The sequence below is a fragment of the Ciona intestinalis genome, chromosome 9 (assembly GCF_000224145.3).
Source record: "Ciona intestinalis chromosome 9, KH, whole genome shotgun sequence".
Lineage (NCBI taxonomy): Eukaryota > Metazoa > Chordata > Ascidiacea > Phlebobranchia > Cionidae > Ciona > Ciona intestinalis.
Window position 1 is genome coordinate 1,365,674 of NC_020174.2, and position 21,514 is coordinate 1,387,187.

The 21,514-nt window shown below is 35.7% G+C and overlaps 2 protein-coding genes across 4 annotated transcripts in view; one reads left to right on the top strand and one right to left on the bottom strand.

The window, feature by feature from the left end:
- Nucleotides 1-99: 99 nt before the first annotated feature.
- LOC100185660 (1-phosphatidylinositol 4,5-bisphosphate phosphodiesterase delta-4) lies at nt 100-20,869 on the bottom strand. 3 transcript variants are annotated; one of them, XM_018813221.2, is made up of 21 exons: nt 20,728-20,869; nt 14,787-14,847; nt 12,573-12,648; nt 11,936-12,085; nt 11,540-11,640; nt 10,918-11,048; nt 10,399-10,459; nt 9,941-10,009; nt 8,652-8,786; nt 8,085-8,270; nt 7,721-7,833; nt 6,815-6,959; nt 6,669-6,749; nt 5,921-5,999; nt 5,366-5,487; nt 3,027-3,179; nt 2,504-2,621; nt 1,945-2,120; nt 1,192-1,293; nt 872-1,061; nt 100-501 (listed from the first exon to the last, which is right to left on the bottom strand). In XM_018813221.2, the coding sequence occupies exons 4-21, from the start codon at nt 12,081-12,083 to the stop codon at nt 419-421; spliced, it is 2,193 nt and encodes a 730-aa protein (XP_018668766.1). In that variant the 5' UTR covers nt 12,084-12,085; nt 12,573-12,648; nt 14,787-14,847; nt 20,728-20,869; the 3' UTR covers nt 100-418. The 3 variants fall into 3 exon arrangements, with proteins under 3 accessions (XP_018668766.1, XP_026691678.1, XP_002129990.1); XM_026835877.1 differs by lacking the exon at nt 14,787-14,847 and having other exon boundaries at nt 20,728-20,852; XM_002129954.4 differs by lacking the exons at nt 14,787-14,847; nt 20,728-20,869 and adding an exon at nt 13,796-13,942.
- Nucleotides 20,642-21,514, top strand: part of LOC100183297 (glutathione S-transferase omega-1) — a 3,253-nt gene continuing 2,380 nt past the window's right edge. Inside the window, exons 1-2 of the mRNA XM_002129756.5 lie at nt 20,642-20,847; nt 21,009-21,072. Of these exons, the coding sequence (XP_002129792.1) occupies nt 20,750-20,847; nt 21,009-21,072 (162 nt within the window). The 5' untranslated portion in view covers nt 20,642-20,749. The remainder of the gene's footprint in view (nt 20,848-21,008; nt 21,073-21,514) is intronic.

Sequence of the window (21,514 nt, forward strand, 5' to 3'; positions counted from 1 at the left end):
TTTTCATGCGTTATTGCACGGGTTACTTAGATTCGACACTCTTGCTAAAATGTTCTCACCGGTTCCGCCTTCAACTGCATATTGTATTCAGCACTCTAGTCCGGATTCTGTTGTATATTTTATACGTTACTGAGTATGATAATTAAAAGATAAAGAAATACTATTTTTATAACAATAATTCTGCGCACTTTAAAGCCATTATTGAAGAAACAATAAAAATCATGGTAAAGGTAAAACGTTAGTAAAAAGAGCGGAAAAAGATTAAAAACTGGATAAAGTAAGTAGGTTTTATCGGCAGCAGAAGCATAATTAAACATGTGGTTAAAATATTGTATTATGTTTGTTCGTCTTGGGGTTAGGAGTTTTCGTCATTTGGTAATTAACGTGTCCATAGATTCTTAACATTGCCTCTCAGCGCTTATGTTTTCTTCACGTTTATAAACAGCGTGGAGGGCAATAGAGGTTTGCTACCAATACTACCAAGGTGAACGTGTCTGTAACCTGTATACAAAACAAACCGTTGGTATTTGCTACTTGAACGGTAACATTGTGTTCTTTTTTCAAATGCAGCACATCAGTACACGTACATTTTGTAACATTTCACATATGTATTTCATACACAACACGTTTTTTTTATTTAAAACAGATTTTTAGATGCAAGTTTATGTTAAATGTAATATATTTCAACTTCAAGTATCTATTTTAATTTTAAAGTAATTATTTTTTATCTGCTTTTCTATCTGCTATGATAGAGGTGTAAGACAATCACAGATTTTAAACTTACCGAAAGCCTACTCAAAATTTCGAAGATCATCCTTATATGACTCATACCATAACCAACCGACAATAACGGATTAGAAGTTCAACTAACCGTTTGCTATGCTGTTGTACGGAAGTGTATAAGTTCCAACCAAGTCGTCATCCCCCATTGAGTCCTTGTCCATGACGTCAAAGGTGATGAATGCCAACTGTGGTACGATGACGTCAAAGGTTATGACCAGGTCGTTCTCCCAAGTGGGATTAAATCCGTTATCGTCGACCACGCTTGTTGTTTTGCTTTGCTGAATCATAAAACGAAGAATTTAGGATGTTTGAAGAGTTTTTCACTACACGCCACACTTTGCGTTACCCGTGTGTGGAGAAGGATTTATTTTCAATTTAAAACACCTGGCGGGTGGTATTATGGATTACCTTGTCTACATCACACCCAGTGACGGATACGATGACGTAGGGATCGATGACGTCACTCTTCTTTGAAGTAATCGGCTTTGGAAGTTGTTGGGCGGATATAACCTAAGCGGTGAGTCAAATAAGTTTGTTAAGTTTGTTCTGCAGATTATTTAAGACGGAATATTTGTTTTTAATTCGCGCATTAGATGTTGGTTAGTGTCGTGCAGACAAGCTGGGCCAATGTTTTGTCAATATTATATGCAAATTTTATTCGCCGAAATTGAACTAACGGAATGGGACGTTTTATTTGGAATGATGCCGCTAACCTTGGAAAAGCGACAATTCAGCCAAAAATTGAATTGCCGCTTGCAAATAGAATTACAAAATGGCGTTTGTTGCGGGAGAGACATAGACTCTTTAAGACAGCTTAAGGAATCTATCGTGACAAGATATTAAAAAGATGATCAGAATGTTTACTTGTAGTTTAAATGGAAAATATTTAAGTTCATAAAAAAAATTAATATCGTTTAAAATGGTTAAGCCGATAAAGATGTTTATTGTGGTAATTCGGCGTAAGCGAAGCTATACATTCGTTAGTGATACAATAAATTAATTTTACGGTATTTTAAGGGGCGGAAATAGTCTTTAACGTTCTCTCGTGTCACCAGACCTAAAATATCCCGTGCACGTTTTCGACATATTTCGCATAGCAGTAACAATTTATTACGTGACGAAATTTTTTAGCTTGTCACGTTGCAGTAAAGACACACATACCCTTATCTGAAGTCGTGAAGGTTGTGCGAAGGGTGATTTGTTTGTGACTGTAGATGGATTAAACTTGCCAGTAAGCAAACAATCTGGTTTAATAACATAACCGCAGCCACCGTTACGACGGAATAAGGCATCGTTGATATGCGTTTCCCGGTCCTCAGTTTGATAGTTGAGTGCAACTGTTAAAGGAAAAACCTAAATTCTCCGGTATTGTCAGTTTGTCACTTGTTAAAAGGTCTTTTTAATATCAGATGTTGGTGTATATATCGAACCAGCTAAACGCCGAAAGAACGAATCAGGGCGACCCCAACTGTCCTTTTTCGGTCGCTATAATTTTTTTGGGAAAATGTATTGAAACGCAGGGGAAGTAAAAAAAAACAAGCTTAGAGGTCTAAGATGTGACTTTTATAGACACCCATACCATATTGCGCATTGCAGAAACAATCTATTTTGTGTGTCCCCTTGCCTAAAATAGCGAATGCTGTGTTTTTTAACGTTTAACAAACAAATCTATATACAAACTTCAATATACCACGTATTTACACCAAAAAAAATGACTTACCGATTTGGCATCCAACATTCCACAAAGCAAGGGGGTCATAGTTGCTTGAGTTTGTTCGTGTTCCCTTCGGGTAAATCCTCACCAGTTGCCATTGATTGTGTTCCGAAAATTCTTCGGCCTATACAGAAGCAAGGTTGACACATGGAGCTTGTTTGTAGCTAAATACAAAACTATAAACATAGACTAACAGGAATTCTTTAATAATATTGGAGATAAATAGCGTAAACCCGCAACGTGCCAACACGATTAAAATCTCCGGTAAAATGTGCAGATAAAGACACATATGTTTGGGTAGGGTACGTTAAAGTTATCCATGATTATCATTTATATATCCGGGGTTCATATACTGACAGTTGTGTTGGGTATTATCTAGTTAAAAGAGTTTCCAATAAATAGAAACCTAGTTACGTTCTTTTGAGGGATACAAATGGTCTTTAACGACGTTTTCTCGTGTCCCCAGACCTAAAAATAGTCTGTGCACGTTTTTGATATATTTCGCATATCAGTAACAAGTAAATTTTACCTGCGAGTTATACAAATTCATTGCTTTATCTTCGTTGAGAGATGATATGTGTCGAAAGTCAGAATTATGCTTCGCGTCTGGGAAGTTATGAAAATGGCGACTCTGTGCGTAGATAACCAAGTCTGATAACTCTTTCGACAACTTTATCTTTTTCTGTAGATTAATACATTAAACGAATTAAAAGTAAATAAAAACAGTCAATCTCGCCGGCACAAGGTCTATAAGCCAGAACGCCCGTATTATAACGACTGTCGTTTTCCGGCCCTGCGAGGCAAAAAAAGTTACATTCATTTAATTCAAAAATTTTCTTAGTTTATAATATTTAGGAATTAAAAGTAAAAATACTAATCAGTTTTAAATGAATCTTTGTTTTTAATTTATTGAAAAATTAAGACTTTAAGGCATAATAGCTATACTACTCGAGTTACAATAACTTAAAAAACAAGGTGAAAACGAACATGGCATTTTTTAACACGTTAAAATAGAATGAGCATGAAATTTGAAAGAAATGTGTTTTAAATATTTCCAGTATTAATAACGTAAACCTATGAGATTTAAAGTGCTAGCAATCGACTCTCAATTACAAAATGGCGAAAAAATAAATGGCGTCTTCGTATTTTTTTCTTTTTAAGATTAGCTCAACAAGTATTATGCTTGCTATTTAAATAGAAAAATTCGCTTGATAGTAGGTAATCTGGTTTAATTAGGTTATGAATTTAAGTTACAAAACTTAAGCAGTTACTAAACGCCCTTGTTTGATGTTAAGTTATATAACTCATCATGTTTATTGCCGTATATTTACTTAACTGCATTTGTATATATTCATATTATTTTTTCGTAAGAACATATAACGGGGTGCAGTTATAGCGCTTTGTTTTAAAACACCCCGCGACATCATTGTCGGATAAAAAGTTATTAGTTACTTGATAGGAACAATTTGATTTTTCGGTTTTTCGGTTTCATATACCGTTATTGGCTCAAAATTCGTGCACGGAAGAAAAAGGCAAACAATTTTGTCGGAGCTGTATATACAAATATATAAGCATCTTTTTAATTAAATTGTATTCTGCTAATAACGAACATCGTGATTTAGGAATTTATTAATAGTATGAGTGTATGACTAATGATTTATTCCAGGTATTTGCATGTTGGTTGTTCTGTTATGGTCTATTTGAATCGTTATTGGCGGTTATTAGCGGTATTTAGATTATTAGCGGTTATTCCTGTATGTTCCTAGTATTTCTGGTTGTGTTATATGCAACAATGGCTTATCCGAAGTTGTCTGTAAGGCCGATTGTGTATTTGTTCCTTTTACTGGGTTTACTGGTTTCTTTTTTATTTTCTTACATAGCCGTAATGATTGTTTGATGAATTTAACATGTATTTAAATCATATGTTGGTAAAATACCATATGGTTAAACATTGGGTTATGTATGATACAGCTCTTTTTACGTTTTAAACTTACATAACACTTTGATTTATGCCAAGCATATAGAATAACACTTCCTTTATTTTAATTCTCTTCCACTAATTATAATTACTGGCATTATAAAATTATAGAACAACGGAATACTGTAAAGGTTAACTTGCAACAAACACAACTGTGATTACACTTTCAGACACACATTACAAAACGTAAACTCCTTTTAATAAATAAATGACTGTTTATCAAAAGCGAATATTACCCGGAGTCTATATTCACTGCCGCATAACTACTGCATCCACAATATTGCTTTTAACACCCCGCTATATACATATACAATCGTTTATTTATGTATCGAACTATTGTTAAAATGCGCCAATGCGGCCCGGACGACAATATATTTTTTTTTCAGTTATATACCGACAAAACGTTCTACGAAACCTTACAAGCATCAGCACGGCCGTCGCCATTTTACAAAAACTGTGGCTCTTACGGCGAGACTATTTTTATTCCGACAATAAAGTGTGTAATATAATGTTTGTCGGCGTTTTTACAATTTAGCTCAGTTATATAATTTATCTTTTGTTATTTTGTTAACTGTGATTTTTTCTCTCGTGTCTTATTATTAAGCATGAGGTTTTAAGGCGTGGCCACTGTGGCTGGATTTCAATCAAAACCCTTCTTCGGGAAATTTATTAAATATATAGGACATTCTGTACGCCACTTGCAACAAGTTTTATCGGGTTATTATCAGAGCTAACTGATAGCTGAAGAAGCTTTGATCCTGAAACCCAGCATCAATGGACAATACATAATCTTTACGAATAAAATATTTAATAGCACAGAACCGAATGTTAAAAAGTCGTAATATTTCAATTTGATTTAGTACAAAAATTTTTATAACAGATTTGCTTACATTTGTCTTGGACGGATTCTTTTTTACTCCGTTTTCTTCGACATCAGCTGCCTCATCTTCGTCGCTAACTTCTTCGTCTTCGTTAGTTTCTTTTAATCTCTTGCCCTTTACCAAGATCCGTCCTGTGCAGGTAATTCCTCAAGTACTAATCCGAGTTAAGCAGAGGATAATCACCCGCTTAAACTTTCGGGGAAATTTGGAACAACCACATTCGCCACAAGTTGGCACTTCCGAGGCCGGTAGTGAAGAATAATAAATAATTTTTCACAGAAATTCACACCGTACACCGGACTTAACTCAGCTGGTGGTAAATTTAATACTTCCTCGTAACACTTTTATACATACCGACAAATTCCAGATATTTCAATACTTTAGTCTCGTAAATTATTAAAAAACTAAACAGCGTCAAATGTGGCAAGAATCAGAAAATTTAAAGGAGAAATAAATTGCGTACAAATACTAAGCTTTCAGTTAAAAAAATTATTATGCTATGAAACTGACGAATAATATACTAAGGAACTATAACAAGTATCTGCTCTTCTTGGGAAATCTAACCTTTTAGAGCTTCTGGTGAAGGCAACATGTGAGATGAAGGATCAACGGGATTTTGAAGTAGCATATCTCCCAAAGTTTCCTAGAAATAAACTTGAGTTTTCAACTGAAAGTAATCTATGTTCGAGCTGATACTAATCCCAACTAAACGTTCGCTGAAACAAGGCTACATTGATGTGACCGACTTATTTTTAAACTTTCATTTCTCCCAGTAAATTGCCCCAGGAGTCGGGGTTTAAAATACGAAAGTCAGCATGCAAATCAAGCTGTAACAGGAGAAATATTTCCCCTCGAAGATTCTTGGTGCGTGATGGCGTTATGCCAACGAAACACTTGCCGATGACTTTAACCGTTAAAGTAGAACGTTCTAATCACGATAAAGTCATTACAAATCTTTCATCATCTCTATTCATATACAAATTTTCACTTTTCGCTGGCATGCCCCCTTAAAGCTTTTAAACATTCCATCGAAGTGATTAATGTGGTGATGTAGCCGTGAGATGACCTTAAGGTCAAACCCCTCATGTAATGTATGTAGCCATGTAGGTCAATGAACAGCAGTGAACATTATATGTGGGGACTTTCCTAAAATCAAATGCACGAACTTGTGTACAAGCACCGATATGGGCATTGGGTATAATGTGAATCAATACACTGTGTGTGGTAAGTGTACAAGCAGACAAAATAAAAGTTCGCAACAATGTTAATTATATCTTACACACAATACCGTGAGAATAAAACACAGCATTACCTTCATGATAAGTGCCATCTTCTTTTGCTGTGGCACCGAACAGTGATTCTCAATGGAAAGAATGACCGGGTAATCCGATGTCTGTATATATCCTCTTTAATGCGTCATACATGACATGCTAACAATGCACAAGGTACGTAACAAACCTTAAAAGCATAATCTCGTATTGCTTCAACTACGTCAGCAAAAGCTATTTTTGAAGTAAGCGTGTAGCCGTGGTAAATAATCGGTTGTCCGTCTTCTCCGTCCCAACAATCAAGTTCCACACAACGACAACCTCTTTCCAGGGCTCTGTGATAATACATCGCGTGTGCGGTGTATAATACAAATACCTTGTTATAACTCCGCAGGGAGTAAGCACACGGTGTATGATTATGAACACACAAATACACCACTTGTACATGTTATATAATACGACACTCGTGTTATAACTAAACAATAAGCATAAAGTGTATATGAATACATCATGTGTGCCTGCTGTGTAAGGGGAAAACGAAATCCATATTATAACAAAACAAGAAGCCTAAGGTCCATGAAACGATTTACGTTTAAAACTCATGTTTATAGTTCGGTGAAATTTGGCAACAAACTGTATATAGCGTATTTACAACAAACTTTAGCGGTCATGTGTTGGAATGCGTTGTATGTGTAAATGTATTACTACGGATACCAGTAAAGCATATGTTTAGCATTATGTTATAATTCCACACATATCAGAAATGGTTTCTCGACTACTTTAACTCTTGATGGCGCAGATTGTACACGAATGCCGGCTTATTTAAGTCTGGTGTTAATTAACTAATAAACCGGTTAAGTATTTGCATTAAAGCTGTTTGATTCGTACACATACGGGTTGATTATGACATCGGATTAATCGGATATAGCTCATAAAATATGCAGCCGGCCAGCAGGTTTAAAAGCGTGTTTTTCTTCTTTTAAAAAATGTTTATGCTACATCAAAACACAAGGCCTACATACGTCATAGGTTAGGAAACCCGCTATATATCAAGGAGTTTGTTTCCAAATCTTAATTGGAAACATCAAAAAATTACCTGATATAACATTCCACGCTGGACTTTCCTATCAATTGGTCATCAGCAAGATACGTGTTATGTGAAGATGCAATGTAGTAGTGCGATAACGGCCTTGTCATATCCATGTGAACCTTAATGTTTAACGGATGCGTAAGCTACTGATATGTTTCAGAGTTAAAGAATTTAGGTATAAAGAGGTATCTGGGTCAACGGCGGCTCTTATCTTTGCTTAAATTGTAAACAAAAGTCAGACAGTTCTCATTAAGTTTCGACTGGTCAGGTCACGGACGAAACGGCAAGGAAGTAATTTTAGATTGCGTCGACACGCAAGCATTTTTATCCCTATTGTTAGATGAATATTTAATGTCTCGGAGCACTGTACCTTTCGCTCCTTGGCATTAAAGACGTCGCAATGAGGCGAAAGTAGGAAATACATAAATCCATATATCGACATCACGTGAGTTGATCTGAGATTCTCATCGGGCTCAAAACTTTTTACCAGTGACATCGCAGTCTCTTCGGTGACGTCATTTAGGCCCTGATCTTCGCGCAGAAATCTTGCAAGTTCCTACAACAACAGCACTGCGTTAAGATATCGCATGTATAATTGGCTTATTGGAAAAAACAATTTCGAATGCCCCTCCCGGTTAAGTACCGTGTAAGTGCAACAAGAAATGGGTAATATAAACTATAAAAGTGCAAAGCACAACACGAAAGAAAACCACATTTACGTCGGTTTCAAAGTATAGAAAGGTTAATATCCAATTAGCTATATATAATCTCAAATGAAGTACGAAATCCGCGCATTTGGGAAAATTTAAACTGCTCTGTGAAAAATATTGCGGGCAGATAACCGTTATAATATCGCACACCGGAGGGGGTCACAGACTTTGACCAGCAGGCTTGGCCTATTATTCCAAAATTTAAACTAGAGATAAGTTTTACAAACCTTCGGCTGCAGCTTTAAATCTGCATCGCAATATGTTTTGTATAATCTTTCAACCTCTGGTCGCCATGATATCTTCTTAAAGAAATCAGAGAACTCATCGAAAGACAACAAGTTGTCGCCGGAGATATCGGTATCCTAAGGACAATTATCGCATAATTGGAGCTATTTTAGTTATCTTTTGGTGGCCGTTGATATGTAGAGGTATCAAGATAAAGCAGAATCGAACTTCTGGTCTAGCGATGTTTAAGATAGTCTATTTTTTGCATCGTGTTGGAGCGATAATGAAAAGCCGAAAATTACATAATGAACTTCTCAGCTCAAAGTAAACAGTTAGCAAGAAATGATTAAATTTTTAACAAGAATTTTAATAGCTCAACTCCGCAATGCTGCATATATACACTGCAAGGGTGTTCTACAGTCGTATACACGCTCATTTTTTTACAATTTTTTTAAATTGCATTTTTTTGTATTATTTTTCAAAAAACATTTTTTTATACAATTTTAGTTTACAGTTTCTTTCCTTTTTATTTTTCGTGTTTGGTTTAATTTGAACTGTTCTCTGTTGAGATTAACAATATCTGCTTCTACGTTTGGTGCATTATGTTTACTGTGGCCAAATGCAATACATAATACCAGGAACGTTGGTCGTCAAAGCAAGATTTTCCCGAGAACAATTAAACCACAGCCACAGTTCGCCCTCGATCAAGATTATATCAAAGCGTTTTCGTTGTTTATTATGGAGTTCACCGGACATTCAGTTGACATTTTCGGTTTGGTTTTTCAATTATTTAAAAGCTTATACCAACTACGCTTTTCATACTTTTCGGTCCGAATCATTAAGCGTTTGAGCGTCAACTCTGCATCGCTACCTAGAGTGCAGAAAGTGCGTAAAGGGCGTGCCAAGAGCTCAGTACCATAAACGTGTCTTTATCTTTGATATCCATACAAACAAATGTGAGGATTACTTCAAAGGTGGTTACGCCAATATAGTCCGCTGAAACTTTGATGCTATATAAAGTCACGACACAGTCTGCACGCGATGCCCGACAAAAAAGTGTTTGTGCAAGACTGTGACGCCACTATTTCTCCGTTTTAAACGTTCGTGCGTAATATTTATCGAACTGTCTGATTAATCTCAGGCTAAAAGGTCAAACGCTTGGATAATCCGAAAACTTGAATAAATGTAGTCATTATAAAACGGTCACCTGCATGCATTAAAACAAATGCGAGTAAATATTTAGAAGCGAAATTATGACGTGTTTCCGCTTTAGTTCCAGACAGAAACTTACTTTCAAAACTCGGTCGATGTAATCAGATGTGGCTTGAAAGTTCAATTTGTCTAAGAGTTTCTTTACTTCCTGAAGATGAAGAGAAGATAAAAGGTTTTAATGAAGATAAAGGTTTAAGTGAATATTGTTTGTGCGCGTCGTATCCAATAGGTCAATGCATTTGATTTTTGTTGCACCACGGATCATATCATGTATTGACAAAATAACGCTAACAAGGAAATAAACACGCATTTGGAATAAAACAAGCGTATATGTCTAAAACTAAAAGCTAATACCAAAAAGACACCTACATCCAACACAAAATACCAAAGACAAACACATGCATCCTACATAATGCATACCGAGCAATACTGACATACACAGGGTAAAAGCACACTAACTAGTACAGCACGCAGAAATCATAAATTATACCACAACGGACGGCATTCATATATAAGCAAGCAATTATAACAACGCACCTTATAGGAAAGTTTTCCACTTTGATCCTTGTCCGCCGTTTTAAAACAATCCCATACCCATCTAAGATTTAAATTAAATTTTAACATATTAGTATCTGTAGTGTGTGGATTACATGGACGGTAACTTCATTGACTTATAGATCTTTTGTGGGGTAAGATGGGATACCGTTGGCCCTTAAACCACAGATTTCTTGGTCGTGTTTTTTTAATACCACTCTTTAAATTCATGTCACATGTTACCCCACGCAATTATATGTTTTTCTTGGTTTGATCATGCTTGTGGTTGGGAAATTTAGTGAGTTATCAATGGTTGCCACTTATACGTACACTATAGAGTAACTGAAACTATTGCAGTGTGTGAATAAAAGCAGGCATGAGAATTAAGCGAAACTATGGTGACATGTCACTTCAATGACTACAGTCGAGTTGTATATATATATATATATCGTATGTGGTTTAGCTACGAACCAATCATGACGTTGCTTGTATATTTTTTATAATTATTGTTCTTTAACTCACAACAATCGTTTTCCTTTAATGTCAAGGTTTTCAAGGTTTGCACTCAAATGTTGCAAACCCCTGGTCCATAATTCGGCGGATTCTTTCGTCATAGATACCAAGTTCAAGGGTTGTTCCCGCCCATCGATTACCTTTGATGTGATTGGTTAATATTAAATTCGTAATTTACTTCGCGAAGGGCATCATGAAACTCAATATAAACGTTCCTACTCTATACGACACGGGTGTTCTACTTTATACACACCGTGTCCGCTAGCGAGTTACCACAAATGTAACTTTGTGGGTGGTTGTTTTTTGGGGTCATTGTATGATTTTTCAATGTATGACTGACAATTAAACCTATAAGGGGCCACTAGGTGGGACAATGGTGTATCAATATTTATTTAGGCTCGAGTGTTTACTAATTAAAAGAGAACGGCTACGGTTTCATTAAAATATGTTAATTGTGTGTTTCAAATCGCCCTATCACATTCTGAAGCATTACAAAATATGCCCAAGCATATGTTAATCAAATACAATACTGATAACTGTTTTAAAGCTACAGCATTTACCGACACAAGTTTTTAATAATTTTGACAAATAAAAGTTTGAACATTTTGACTTAATGTTGCCACCTACTGACCAAACTAAAACATTGCTCCGCATCCGGCAGGTGGTGACCAAGTCGCTCCCATATTGGACTCTGATATCCGATACGAATCTCATTGATTTTTTTTATGTCAACTGTAGATAAAATAATTTTTAATTTTAAAACAGCTCACGGGAATGAAGAGACATTTAATAATCACTTACTCAGGTAACTTTTAATAAAAGACAACTATTATTTCGGTCTATTGATTTAAAGACATTCTTTTTATAACTTGACAGTAAGCATAAGGTGTCACACCCAAGTGTTTCTGGTGTATATGAAGGCACCCAATTCATAACAAGTCAGACACGGGCATGTTATGAACAGAATTTTGTTTACTCGGATTTACAAAAACGTATTTAGCATTGTTTCGTCTGTGCTATAACTCACCAATTGAAAAAGATGATTTTCCGCAACTTTGATGAGAAATATGCAAATTAAGGTGATCACGTGATAGTTCAATATGACGTGTCTTCCTCCAGTGTGCTGACTTTACTTTGATAAAGAAAGCTCCTTCTTCCATCGCACTTAACGACATATCTGAAATGCATTATATTTTTCTTGATTAAACTATGACCATAAAGATAGGACTCGTAACAAAGTCAAGTAGTTTTGGAGAGTTTCTTTTGAATAAACGAAATTTTAATAGTTTCGATTACTTAATATCATATTTTATTTATCTTTTCAAAAACGATAGCGAATATCATATTAATTTTTTTAAAATAAAGAGAAGGGATTTAACAGCAAAACGGCTGTATTAGAACTAAGCTGCCATTGGTAAATTGCTGTTGTTGATAGCTTAGATACGTTGTCTTGTATTTTATTTTGCCACTCTTAAAGTAAGAAAAACAAACAAACCACAGAAACCTTATATAAAAGTAAGTATAAACATTCCGTTTGGTTTGGTTGGTCTTGCGGTTTCTGGCTTTTTTAAAATCGCAGCGTAAATAAAATTTAGAGACCTCTACAACATTGTTAGATTTAGAACCCTCCGTTGTAAAGTACCCGTATATTGGTGTCTGCTTACCGATGTCTGTCGGTACGTAGTTATGTTCTTTCACTCGTATGCCGTCTGTAAAGACGTGTTGGACTGCAGGTCCCGTCTGTAGATAAACAATACGTTAAAACGATTAAATTATTTTATTTAGTATGTATGTAATAAGGTACATGATGGGTCACCTTTTCACTCCCAAATACCGTTATTAATTGCTTAAAACACGATCAGGATATTTGGATATTATGTGCTAAGGTGTCCCATCTTACCCCACGGTACTACATACCATGTTGTAATATGACGGTTTAATTGTATCTACAAAGTACGTATCCGACAAAAAATAGTTTTAAACATGAAACTAATGATGCTATTTTCGGTCAAATATGTATCACGCAGACTACAAATCGTTGGCCTTGATTTTTGCAAGATACGTATTTTGTTGCGCTTGATCCTTAATGTTATTACGTTACGAGAAACGTTCAACTTTAAAGAGTCCCAGGTCAGAGCAAATCATGGAATTAATTGCAATAACTTTGTTTAGTTGCATAGGAGTCATATACAAGACGTTTTGGTTGGCAAGATACACCATGGTTGTCTCAGTGCAAACAAGGCACACATTGTAGTCACATACCCCATACGTTTTAATGGGATATAAAACAAGAACATTTTTTTAAACGAAATGATACAGTGTATTCATATACCACATGCCTTGTACCAAGTTATATGTTGTTTAACTGCTAGACATATGTAAGCAATACCAAAAAACAACCACGAAGTTACATAAGCGGTACTTGTAAGTATAGGCGCAAGATGTATAAAACAAAACACACCCATGTCAATGACTGTCTTCTTCCCACCACACGAGGCTAAATGAAACATATTTTTTTTCATACTATGCCGTAGTCAATCAACTTTAGACTGATTTTATAATCAATTGAGGAAATTTTATAAAACATACTAACGCATAAGGTTTATAAACATGTGTAAAGATAAAGGTTTAAATACAGAAGTTTTCATAACCAATTCAAGCATCAGACTTATGATGGTATAAAGCTAAGGTTCGATACCGTATATGTTGCATATAAGTAACAATATACTTGTCCCGCCAATGATCACTTACGAAGATGCATGGGATTAGATATTAAAACATAAATCATATAAACCAGTGTATAAGCCAGTTTATCAACAACAATAATTAGACAAAAGTTGACGTTACTAAGCATGAATTATGCCTTGATATTTGAAACACTACATACCTTAGTTTTTGGGCGCTTCATGATAAATGTATTTCTATTTCAAACCGTTAAACACACAACTATCCTTCAGCTATATTTTAAATGAACAGAAGTTTCGCTGTTAGTGCCTGGTATTCAGTATAAAGCTGTTTACAAGTGGACAGAAGCAGTGAGCTACAAATTCTCTTTCTCGTTGTTACACCTGACTAAACACTGTAAATCGGTATCGGGGCGCCTTTTGTCAAAATGATCTTCTGTATTTCGTATCTTTAAACCGTATGGCGCATTGGAAACTATAGTGTGGAAATACCCGAGCTGTAAGCGACTTGCTCTATTATAAAAACACACGAATTCTTCTATCCAGTGATTCTCTAACTTTTGGCTATGCTTGGTCGAGTAGTGACCGCCAATATTTTTTAATTGGCCTACGCATTTATTTGAAGAGAATGTATTTCACAGCACGTGGTAAGATGCTACTACCCACTATTAAACAAATATTTGGGTAACAGAAAAAGTTGATGAAAACACTATAACCTTCGCTCTTCTGCTTAATACCGCAGAAATAAAACAGACTAAACTGGGCTCGGTTTGAGTATAGTGGTGTAGTAATTTAACCTTAATAACATTGCCGTAAGCTATTGGTTATAGTAATTTGCTTGGAAGCCGAAGGAGAATTTCACTCGGTTTAAACAATTTATGCCCAGCCTTCTTTTGATAGAGTTCATTATTAAACTCATAATTTATTCATGAAGTTGATGATATGTTGTGACAACATATACTTGTCAGGTATCTAGCAATATGTGCATATTTTTAAGCGGATAAAGTTACGATTTCAAATCAAATTAAACGTTATAATTTTCATATGTTCTTTTTTTGCTTTTTTAGTTCCAGCCGTATAAAAAGATACTTTGAATTCATAGCAGTAAATTAAGATACATTTACAAACGATATCTGTTTACCTCGTTTAAATTTATATGCAACTAAATAAAAAAGTAAAAATTACAAGACTTACCTATTAAATGACCAAGTAACAGCAACTTGACAAAAGCACTTGATTGTTTGAGCTAAAACGCCTGAAAACATTTAAACAAAGATAAACGTATAAGCTTTATCTCTCTCATAGCTGAGTTAACAGCGCAGACATGCGTTTAGCACTGTGGGGTAAGATGGACACCGTTATTGAACCTAAAATCCATATTTCCTAAACGTGTTTTAACAATAACACTGCTATTTTTAGAGTCGGGGAGGTAAAGTTTATATAGTTCTGTAAATATTGTGTGTTTACTACCGAATGGGACGATAAAAATGAATGTACACATTTACCATCTTACCCAGTCTACTATATGGGTATTTGACTAAAAAACAAGTACAGGTCATTGTATACATACACCTCATGCTCACAAAAACAGTCTTAATCTTTTTTCCGACTATAAAATGTTACAAAAATAAACAATTTCTTTCATACATATACTACGTATAACATTAGGTCGATTTTTTTTCAAATTAAGGTCCTCAACTGTGCATAAACTAACCCGCAACGTAAAAGGGCGTTATACACTTAAGACTAACACATCTTGTTTAAAGACCACAACTCTGTCCCTGTTCTCAGCAATAACAATCCAGTTAACGAAGTTATAATATTGATGAAGAGAGGGCATATGAGCTGGTGTATCGGTTACTCATTTATTATTTAATCAACGTTTACACGGCGTAGGTTTGTTTTCCAATCAGGTTAGTCACTTATGTACTGAAGGTATATATAGGTACAATGACAACACTTTCAACAAATCCTTTGTGCTGCATATGCTCTTTTGAATGTCGTATTGTCTCAACATTTCGTCTATGCGTTCTGATCTTTATCTGAACCACCATAGTGGAAGAGACAAATAAACGTTACGTTATGTCATATTCGCACAATCATGTACCTCCTACAAGACATTAGAAAGATAAAGATTTACGGTTCGAATCCTTTCTTGACCGTATTTAAGTCAAGACACAACCTATATTTGAGTTCTTTAAATATGGAAAACATCCTTGTAACACCTTGAAACAATAGCAGTAACTATAGCGACAGTCGCTACTTGTACAACGCAACATTTAGTCCATTTTAACTGTTCCGTACTTTCAACACTTATGCCCTAAAACGCAATCTATCACTCTATAAGGCTGGAAGCCTTTATAGTGATTTACGGTTCAAGCAATAAAGGATTACTATACCAAAAGAAACAAAACATATACAAGACATCATATTCATATAGCAAGCCTTAATATGTCTTCTTCATGGCAAGGTTTATGCGAAATGCATCACTTTGTCTGTTTCCGATTTCAAAATGCATCATTATTGCAAGATCCGGTTAATTATAATAGAAAGGTTAAACTACGTATATTACATAAAAGCTTTCGACTTACTACGCATGCATACATGTATACGTTGTATGTTTATACACATAGTCCATAGCCATTACCATATAATATGTTATATTTCCTAATCGTGTTTTTGACTATTATCAAAACTGTTTTTATAATTTTGTAAATATTTTTTGTATATCACCTAATGGAAAATTAAAAGAGAAAAATATGGGCTATTTTACCCCAATCCACCATAGAACATATGCACACATTCCCTCACTACGCTGTTAAACATTATGAATTACTACCATCTCCAATTTCCACATATTTCAATAAAGGCCGCTGTTTTATGTATAATAGGGTGGGGGAAGATGGACACAGTTAGCACATAATATTTAATTATCCTGATCATATTTTAAATATTTACCAATGGTCTATGGAGATTAAGAGGATGCGGTTTTAAAATTCTTTAAATGTTCCTAGTCTACTACCGAATTGTACGAAAAATAGAATAAAATGGTGTCCCATCCTCCCCCAGTTTACTATATGAACAAATTAAGGACGTCCGTTTTCCCATTTCGTCACATGTTTTGGTTTTAAGTTGCATTCATATTCTATAAACTACGTAATTCAAAGAATCCAAAAACGATGATGTTTGTTTGTGTTTATCATGCTGATGTTACTACTGTGAAAAATAAACTCTATCCTCACGATACACGCAACAAGCTAAATTAACATATGTAAATAATTTTATTTATAAATAACTTTAAGAACTTGTATGTTCTTAGCGTGTGTGACATCACTTAAATAACTTTGTTTAATAAACCTTTTTGCGAATTTGCCACGTCACACTCTCTTTTTCAATCGATTGTTTAACAGCGATCTGCTTATTACGTCACAATTCCTTAGAACTGGTAAAACCAGTTACGTCATTATTATTTGTTAGCAGTCAGACGCACCCACCGAGTAGCCAATCAAATCGCGTAGTTCAGAAACGCCTTCAAAACGGCAGTCAATCGAAACGCCGTAAAATCTCGGTTTTAGACACCGCCCGGTCGCAATAAAATAGAGAAATATAAAGTTTTTGAGGAGTTGTAGATTTGTATTTATAGTAGTTGCTTCCACACACATTTATAGTTAATAGTCGCACACAGGTCAGTTGTTTTGAATGTTGGCATGTTGGGTTGACATTTCTTAAACGTGTGAGCGCACGAAAGCAGAGTCTCGTAAGAAACATTTAAGAAATGTCATGAGATTTCGCATTAATATGATATAACCTTCTACATTGAGTTACAGCCTACGGCGGCCCCACGTCAATGTTTCAGGTTTCGTGGACCGACCGACAAACAACCAATGTGTGCGAAAGGGATAATATAAATTGAGGAAATGAACCGCTAATGCTTTATACAGAAAGCGGAACTTGGTAAAATGTGAGATACAGTTTGGTTCTTGTTAGTCGAATAGTTGTTTCGCGATACGTAGTCTATAATGTATGCCTGTAGGCTTGTACAGTATATAATTGCTACGTGCGTGGGTATGTGTTTGGTCTGTGCTGTATTTGCCTACAGTCTGGTTAAAGGTCTTTGGTAGGTTATATTCTGTGTTTGGTTAGAGTAGAAAGGTGAAAAATACAAACTCAGTATATTTTCATGGCATTACGATGGAAGCGATTCAAACCAGATAATGTTGTTTCAAAATCGGTTTTTGCTTTCTAATACAGTATAATACAGTATTAGTTTTATCCAATATTTCTTCGTAGGCCATTGAAGCCTTTATTGACCGTATCCCAATAATCGAAGTTGTATAGCAGCATTAAATATCACTGTACTGCATCATTTACCGTGATAGGAAAATAACAGCCATTACTTTAATTGGTAAATATAGTAGGGTGAGAGAAGATGGGACACCTTCAGCACATAATATCCAAACAAATATCCGACTGTGTTTAAGTGATACCAGTCTATGGGAGTCGTAACGATACGGTTTTATGATCTTTTGAATGTTCTTTGTTTACTACCAAATGAGACGAGAAAATACAATGGTAAAGTGTCCCTTCTGCCACCCTTCTATTTGTAATTCTTTTCCAAGTAATTGTAAATTACGACTAAACGGTGATTGTTAGAACTCTGATATGTAACCTACATATAGAGACATACAGCGAGATGTTTATACCAAGATTCGTATGTTATGAGTAAGTATTGAGTCGCGTAGACGTCTTGTGATTATATTGTTGTTATGACGCGTTTGACGTATTATGTTAAGCTTTATTGGCGATGCGTTTTACGAGTGTTTTTATACAAGGTTGTCGGATTATTATATTGATACTTGCATTGTGATTGCGTGACTGCCTTTTAACAATAGATGTCGGGTTCAAGGCTCGTCGCTGCTACAACTGTGGGCGTGTCTGTCTTTTGGCATGTACTTTTAACGGCATTACTCCCACCAAGTGGTCACTAGTGGTTTGTCCAAAGTTTTAGTCATGATAAAAAAAACTCCACATAGTAACATACGTGATAACCGGTTAAGTGGGCACGAAGTGTGTAAAACAAAGCACCCATGTTAAAAACATTGCGGTGTGGATGAGCAGGTCAAGATGGTCCGGTCAAGCCATTAATGACTACAAGCTTATAACATACCAGATGTAGGCGTTTGCCCAAGGCCATATTAGGTCTACGTTCACAGTAAATCTGCAGGCAGTTAACTCTGCAGCAAACTAGACCCAATATTAAACAACTGTACGAGTTTAAAAACTTTTCCATCAAGTCAAGTCTTTTGCTCCACCAACTGTTACGTCAGCAAAGCAAACAATGTAAACCAGTGATCCGTATCGAGTTGGACTTTCAACCATCAGCACCGGCTTTTGGACTTTTCATTCATGCTTTTATGCGACTTCACATTACTAGTTCATTAAAGTAAAGACACTACTTAGCAGTGTGTTAGTCGCATGCTGCAATGCAATTTGCATTGGGTTATGCGGAGTGTTTTTAGGAGTTTTTTGAGCAGTAGGATGAGAAAAATGCGCTCGTATCGAGGTATAGTTATCGTTGCAGATTAAAATCTAATGACGTTGCAAAATTGTTTCGTCAGCGTTTACCACACCCCACAAGTGACAGGGGCACCCGTAGGTTACGAGCCATAACCCTTTGTGGGTTTCAGGAATTGAAAGATCATGTAAGTTGGGGTAAGACGGTTCGTGTTTTTATTCCCCTTCTCGCCCCATTTGATGGAAATCAATTAATAAATACAGAACTATATAATTGTATCCTCACGACTGTGTAGTAGCTTTGTTAATTGTTTAAAACACGACCGGGAAATACGAGACATTATGTGCTAAAGGTATCCCATCTTACCCCATACTCTTTCATATTAAATTTTAGGTTCGTTTGCTTTTTAAGCTAGAGGTGAATTTAAATAGTTGTGATTTTAAAGTTTAGAACAATATTTGCGATACCGTTTCTGTATTTATATTGCCAACATATATTGTTAACGAATTACGTTTGGTAGTATTTGCGTGAGTTATAAATCGCATTGCAAACTCTTCTATTTCTTATGAATGGCAGTTAATCTGTTCTATGGCCCCATTTGCATGAGGAGAAAATCCTTTTTTTATTACATGCTTAGTAGACCATGCTGTAGCATACATATTGTTGTGTTTGTAAGCGCCTTTGTTAATAAGTAACAGCTAAGAATACGTTTGTTTAAGCGACCGACAGTACACACGATACAGCAATGACGTAATATGTTACGTCGTGTTAATACTTTTTATATTGTTGTTGTTCAACTGGTGGGACCTTTAAAATGTTTTCGTGAAAAGAGACACGCTACCCATAAAACGCGTAAACAGGTAGTGCCGGTTGTCACGTACGCACGATCTTATAGAAGTGAGAGAGTTTGTGTGATTGAAGCTGATACAGAAGTCACAAAGGTATAGGTTCAGATATGAAAATGAGGGGGAATAATGGCGAAATGTTAGACAGATTTTAATTAAACTTGGCGAATATTTTGGTCTCTAAGTTATATCCTGTTGCGCAGAAACGTGTTTTTATGAAGACAAGTTCAATACGTCGACTAAAGAATGTAGCGCGTTATTTTAAGTTTTAGGAACTACAGATATTTAACTAAAGTTTTAAACAAATGTTTCGGAAAAAAAGTAGTTTAAAAGTATAAATTCGATTTGTGGTAGTTTTAAAACATTAAAAGAACACCCGTAAGACAAAAGCCTGTTATTTCACAAGCGTATTTTAAATTAAGTTTGTCAACTTTAAGTGTGTTATAAATCTGTTTAATCAGTAAATAATATTAAGTGACTTAAACAACTTAAAAGTTCAGGTTACCAAAAAATTGATAACACAGACATTTTAGAATGCTAACAAAGTTTGAATTAGTCTTCGACTTTCTCACGTAGGCATTATGTTTATTCAGGTTCGGGGTGCTCAGGGTACAAGGTAAATATAAAGATAAGAAAAAGGTACACAGCTTTTAAAGTGGGTTAAGTGGAATACAAATACAGAGTTGCTGCAATACCTTCAACTGCACGCGTTTCTAACTTTGAATTATTTATAGGTGTTATTTTAAGCACAGTTAAACTGAAGTTGTTTTCTTACCTTGATCTTAAACAGCTCAAAAATGACGATCAATTCTGAACATCCTCTAACTTTCTACAGCCAGATGTGGTGTCCCAAGTCACAAAGTATTCTACTTGCACTAGAAGCGTCTGGACTGCCGTAAGTATATCGGAGTTGTGTCCTAAATTAAACAAGAGTGTGTGAACACTCGAGGTTCGGCAAATACTCCAGTTGTTGACACTGTACAGTTTGTTAATTTCGTAGAGGGGAAATTAGTAACGGATTAAACGAACTAACATTACTACACCCTTTCACTGCAGGCATACCACTGTTAACCTTGCTGTAGACGATAAGAACCACGTTTGCAACGACAACGAGAAATCGGTGAGTTAGTCGTAAGTTTCAGGCTAAACTTCGTGTGTATTCTTGCCACTTAGCGACTTGGTTGATTTACACACTATAACACAGGGTCCCTCGTGCGAATGGTTGCGTGGCAAAGTAGTTTAATAAATGACATTCGTGTAGCCTAAAGGAGTTACGATCCACCTTTTATAGCAAGAAAATTCTGGTTTGCAGTGAAGATTGACGGGGTTGCTATTTTATTTTTGGATAATTTATTTGCCTTCTGTCAGAAGCAACTGTAGTACTACACCACGTTATTGCCAGTGACATATGTTCGGTGTGTATACAGCAAGCTATTAGTCCGGCGCCGTGGTATAGCTGTTAGCGCGCCTGCCTGTAACCCAGAGGTAATGGGTTCAAGGCTCGACGCTGCTACCATTGTGGGCGTATGTGTCCTTGGGCAAGACACTTAACGGCAATTGCT

Coding starts and splice junctions, on each gene's coding strand:
- LOC100185660 (XM_002129954.4), bottom strand. CDS start 13,816: ATGAAGCGCCCAAAAACTAAG. Junction 11,641..11,935: donor AAAATCATCTTTTTCAATTG/GTGAGTTATAGC, acceptor TTTTATCTACAG/TTGACATAAAAAAAATCAAT. Junction 8,787..9,940: donor ACATCGACCGAGTTTTGAAA/GTAAGTTTCTGT, acceptor AATTGTCCTTAG/GATACCGATATCTCCGGCGA.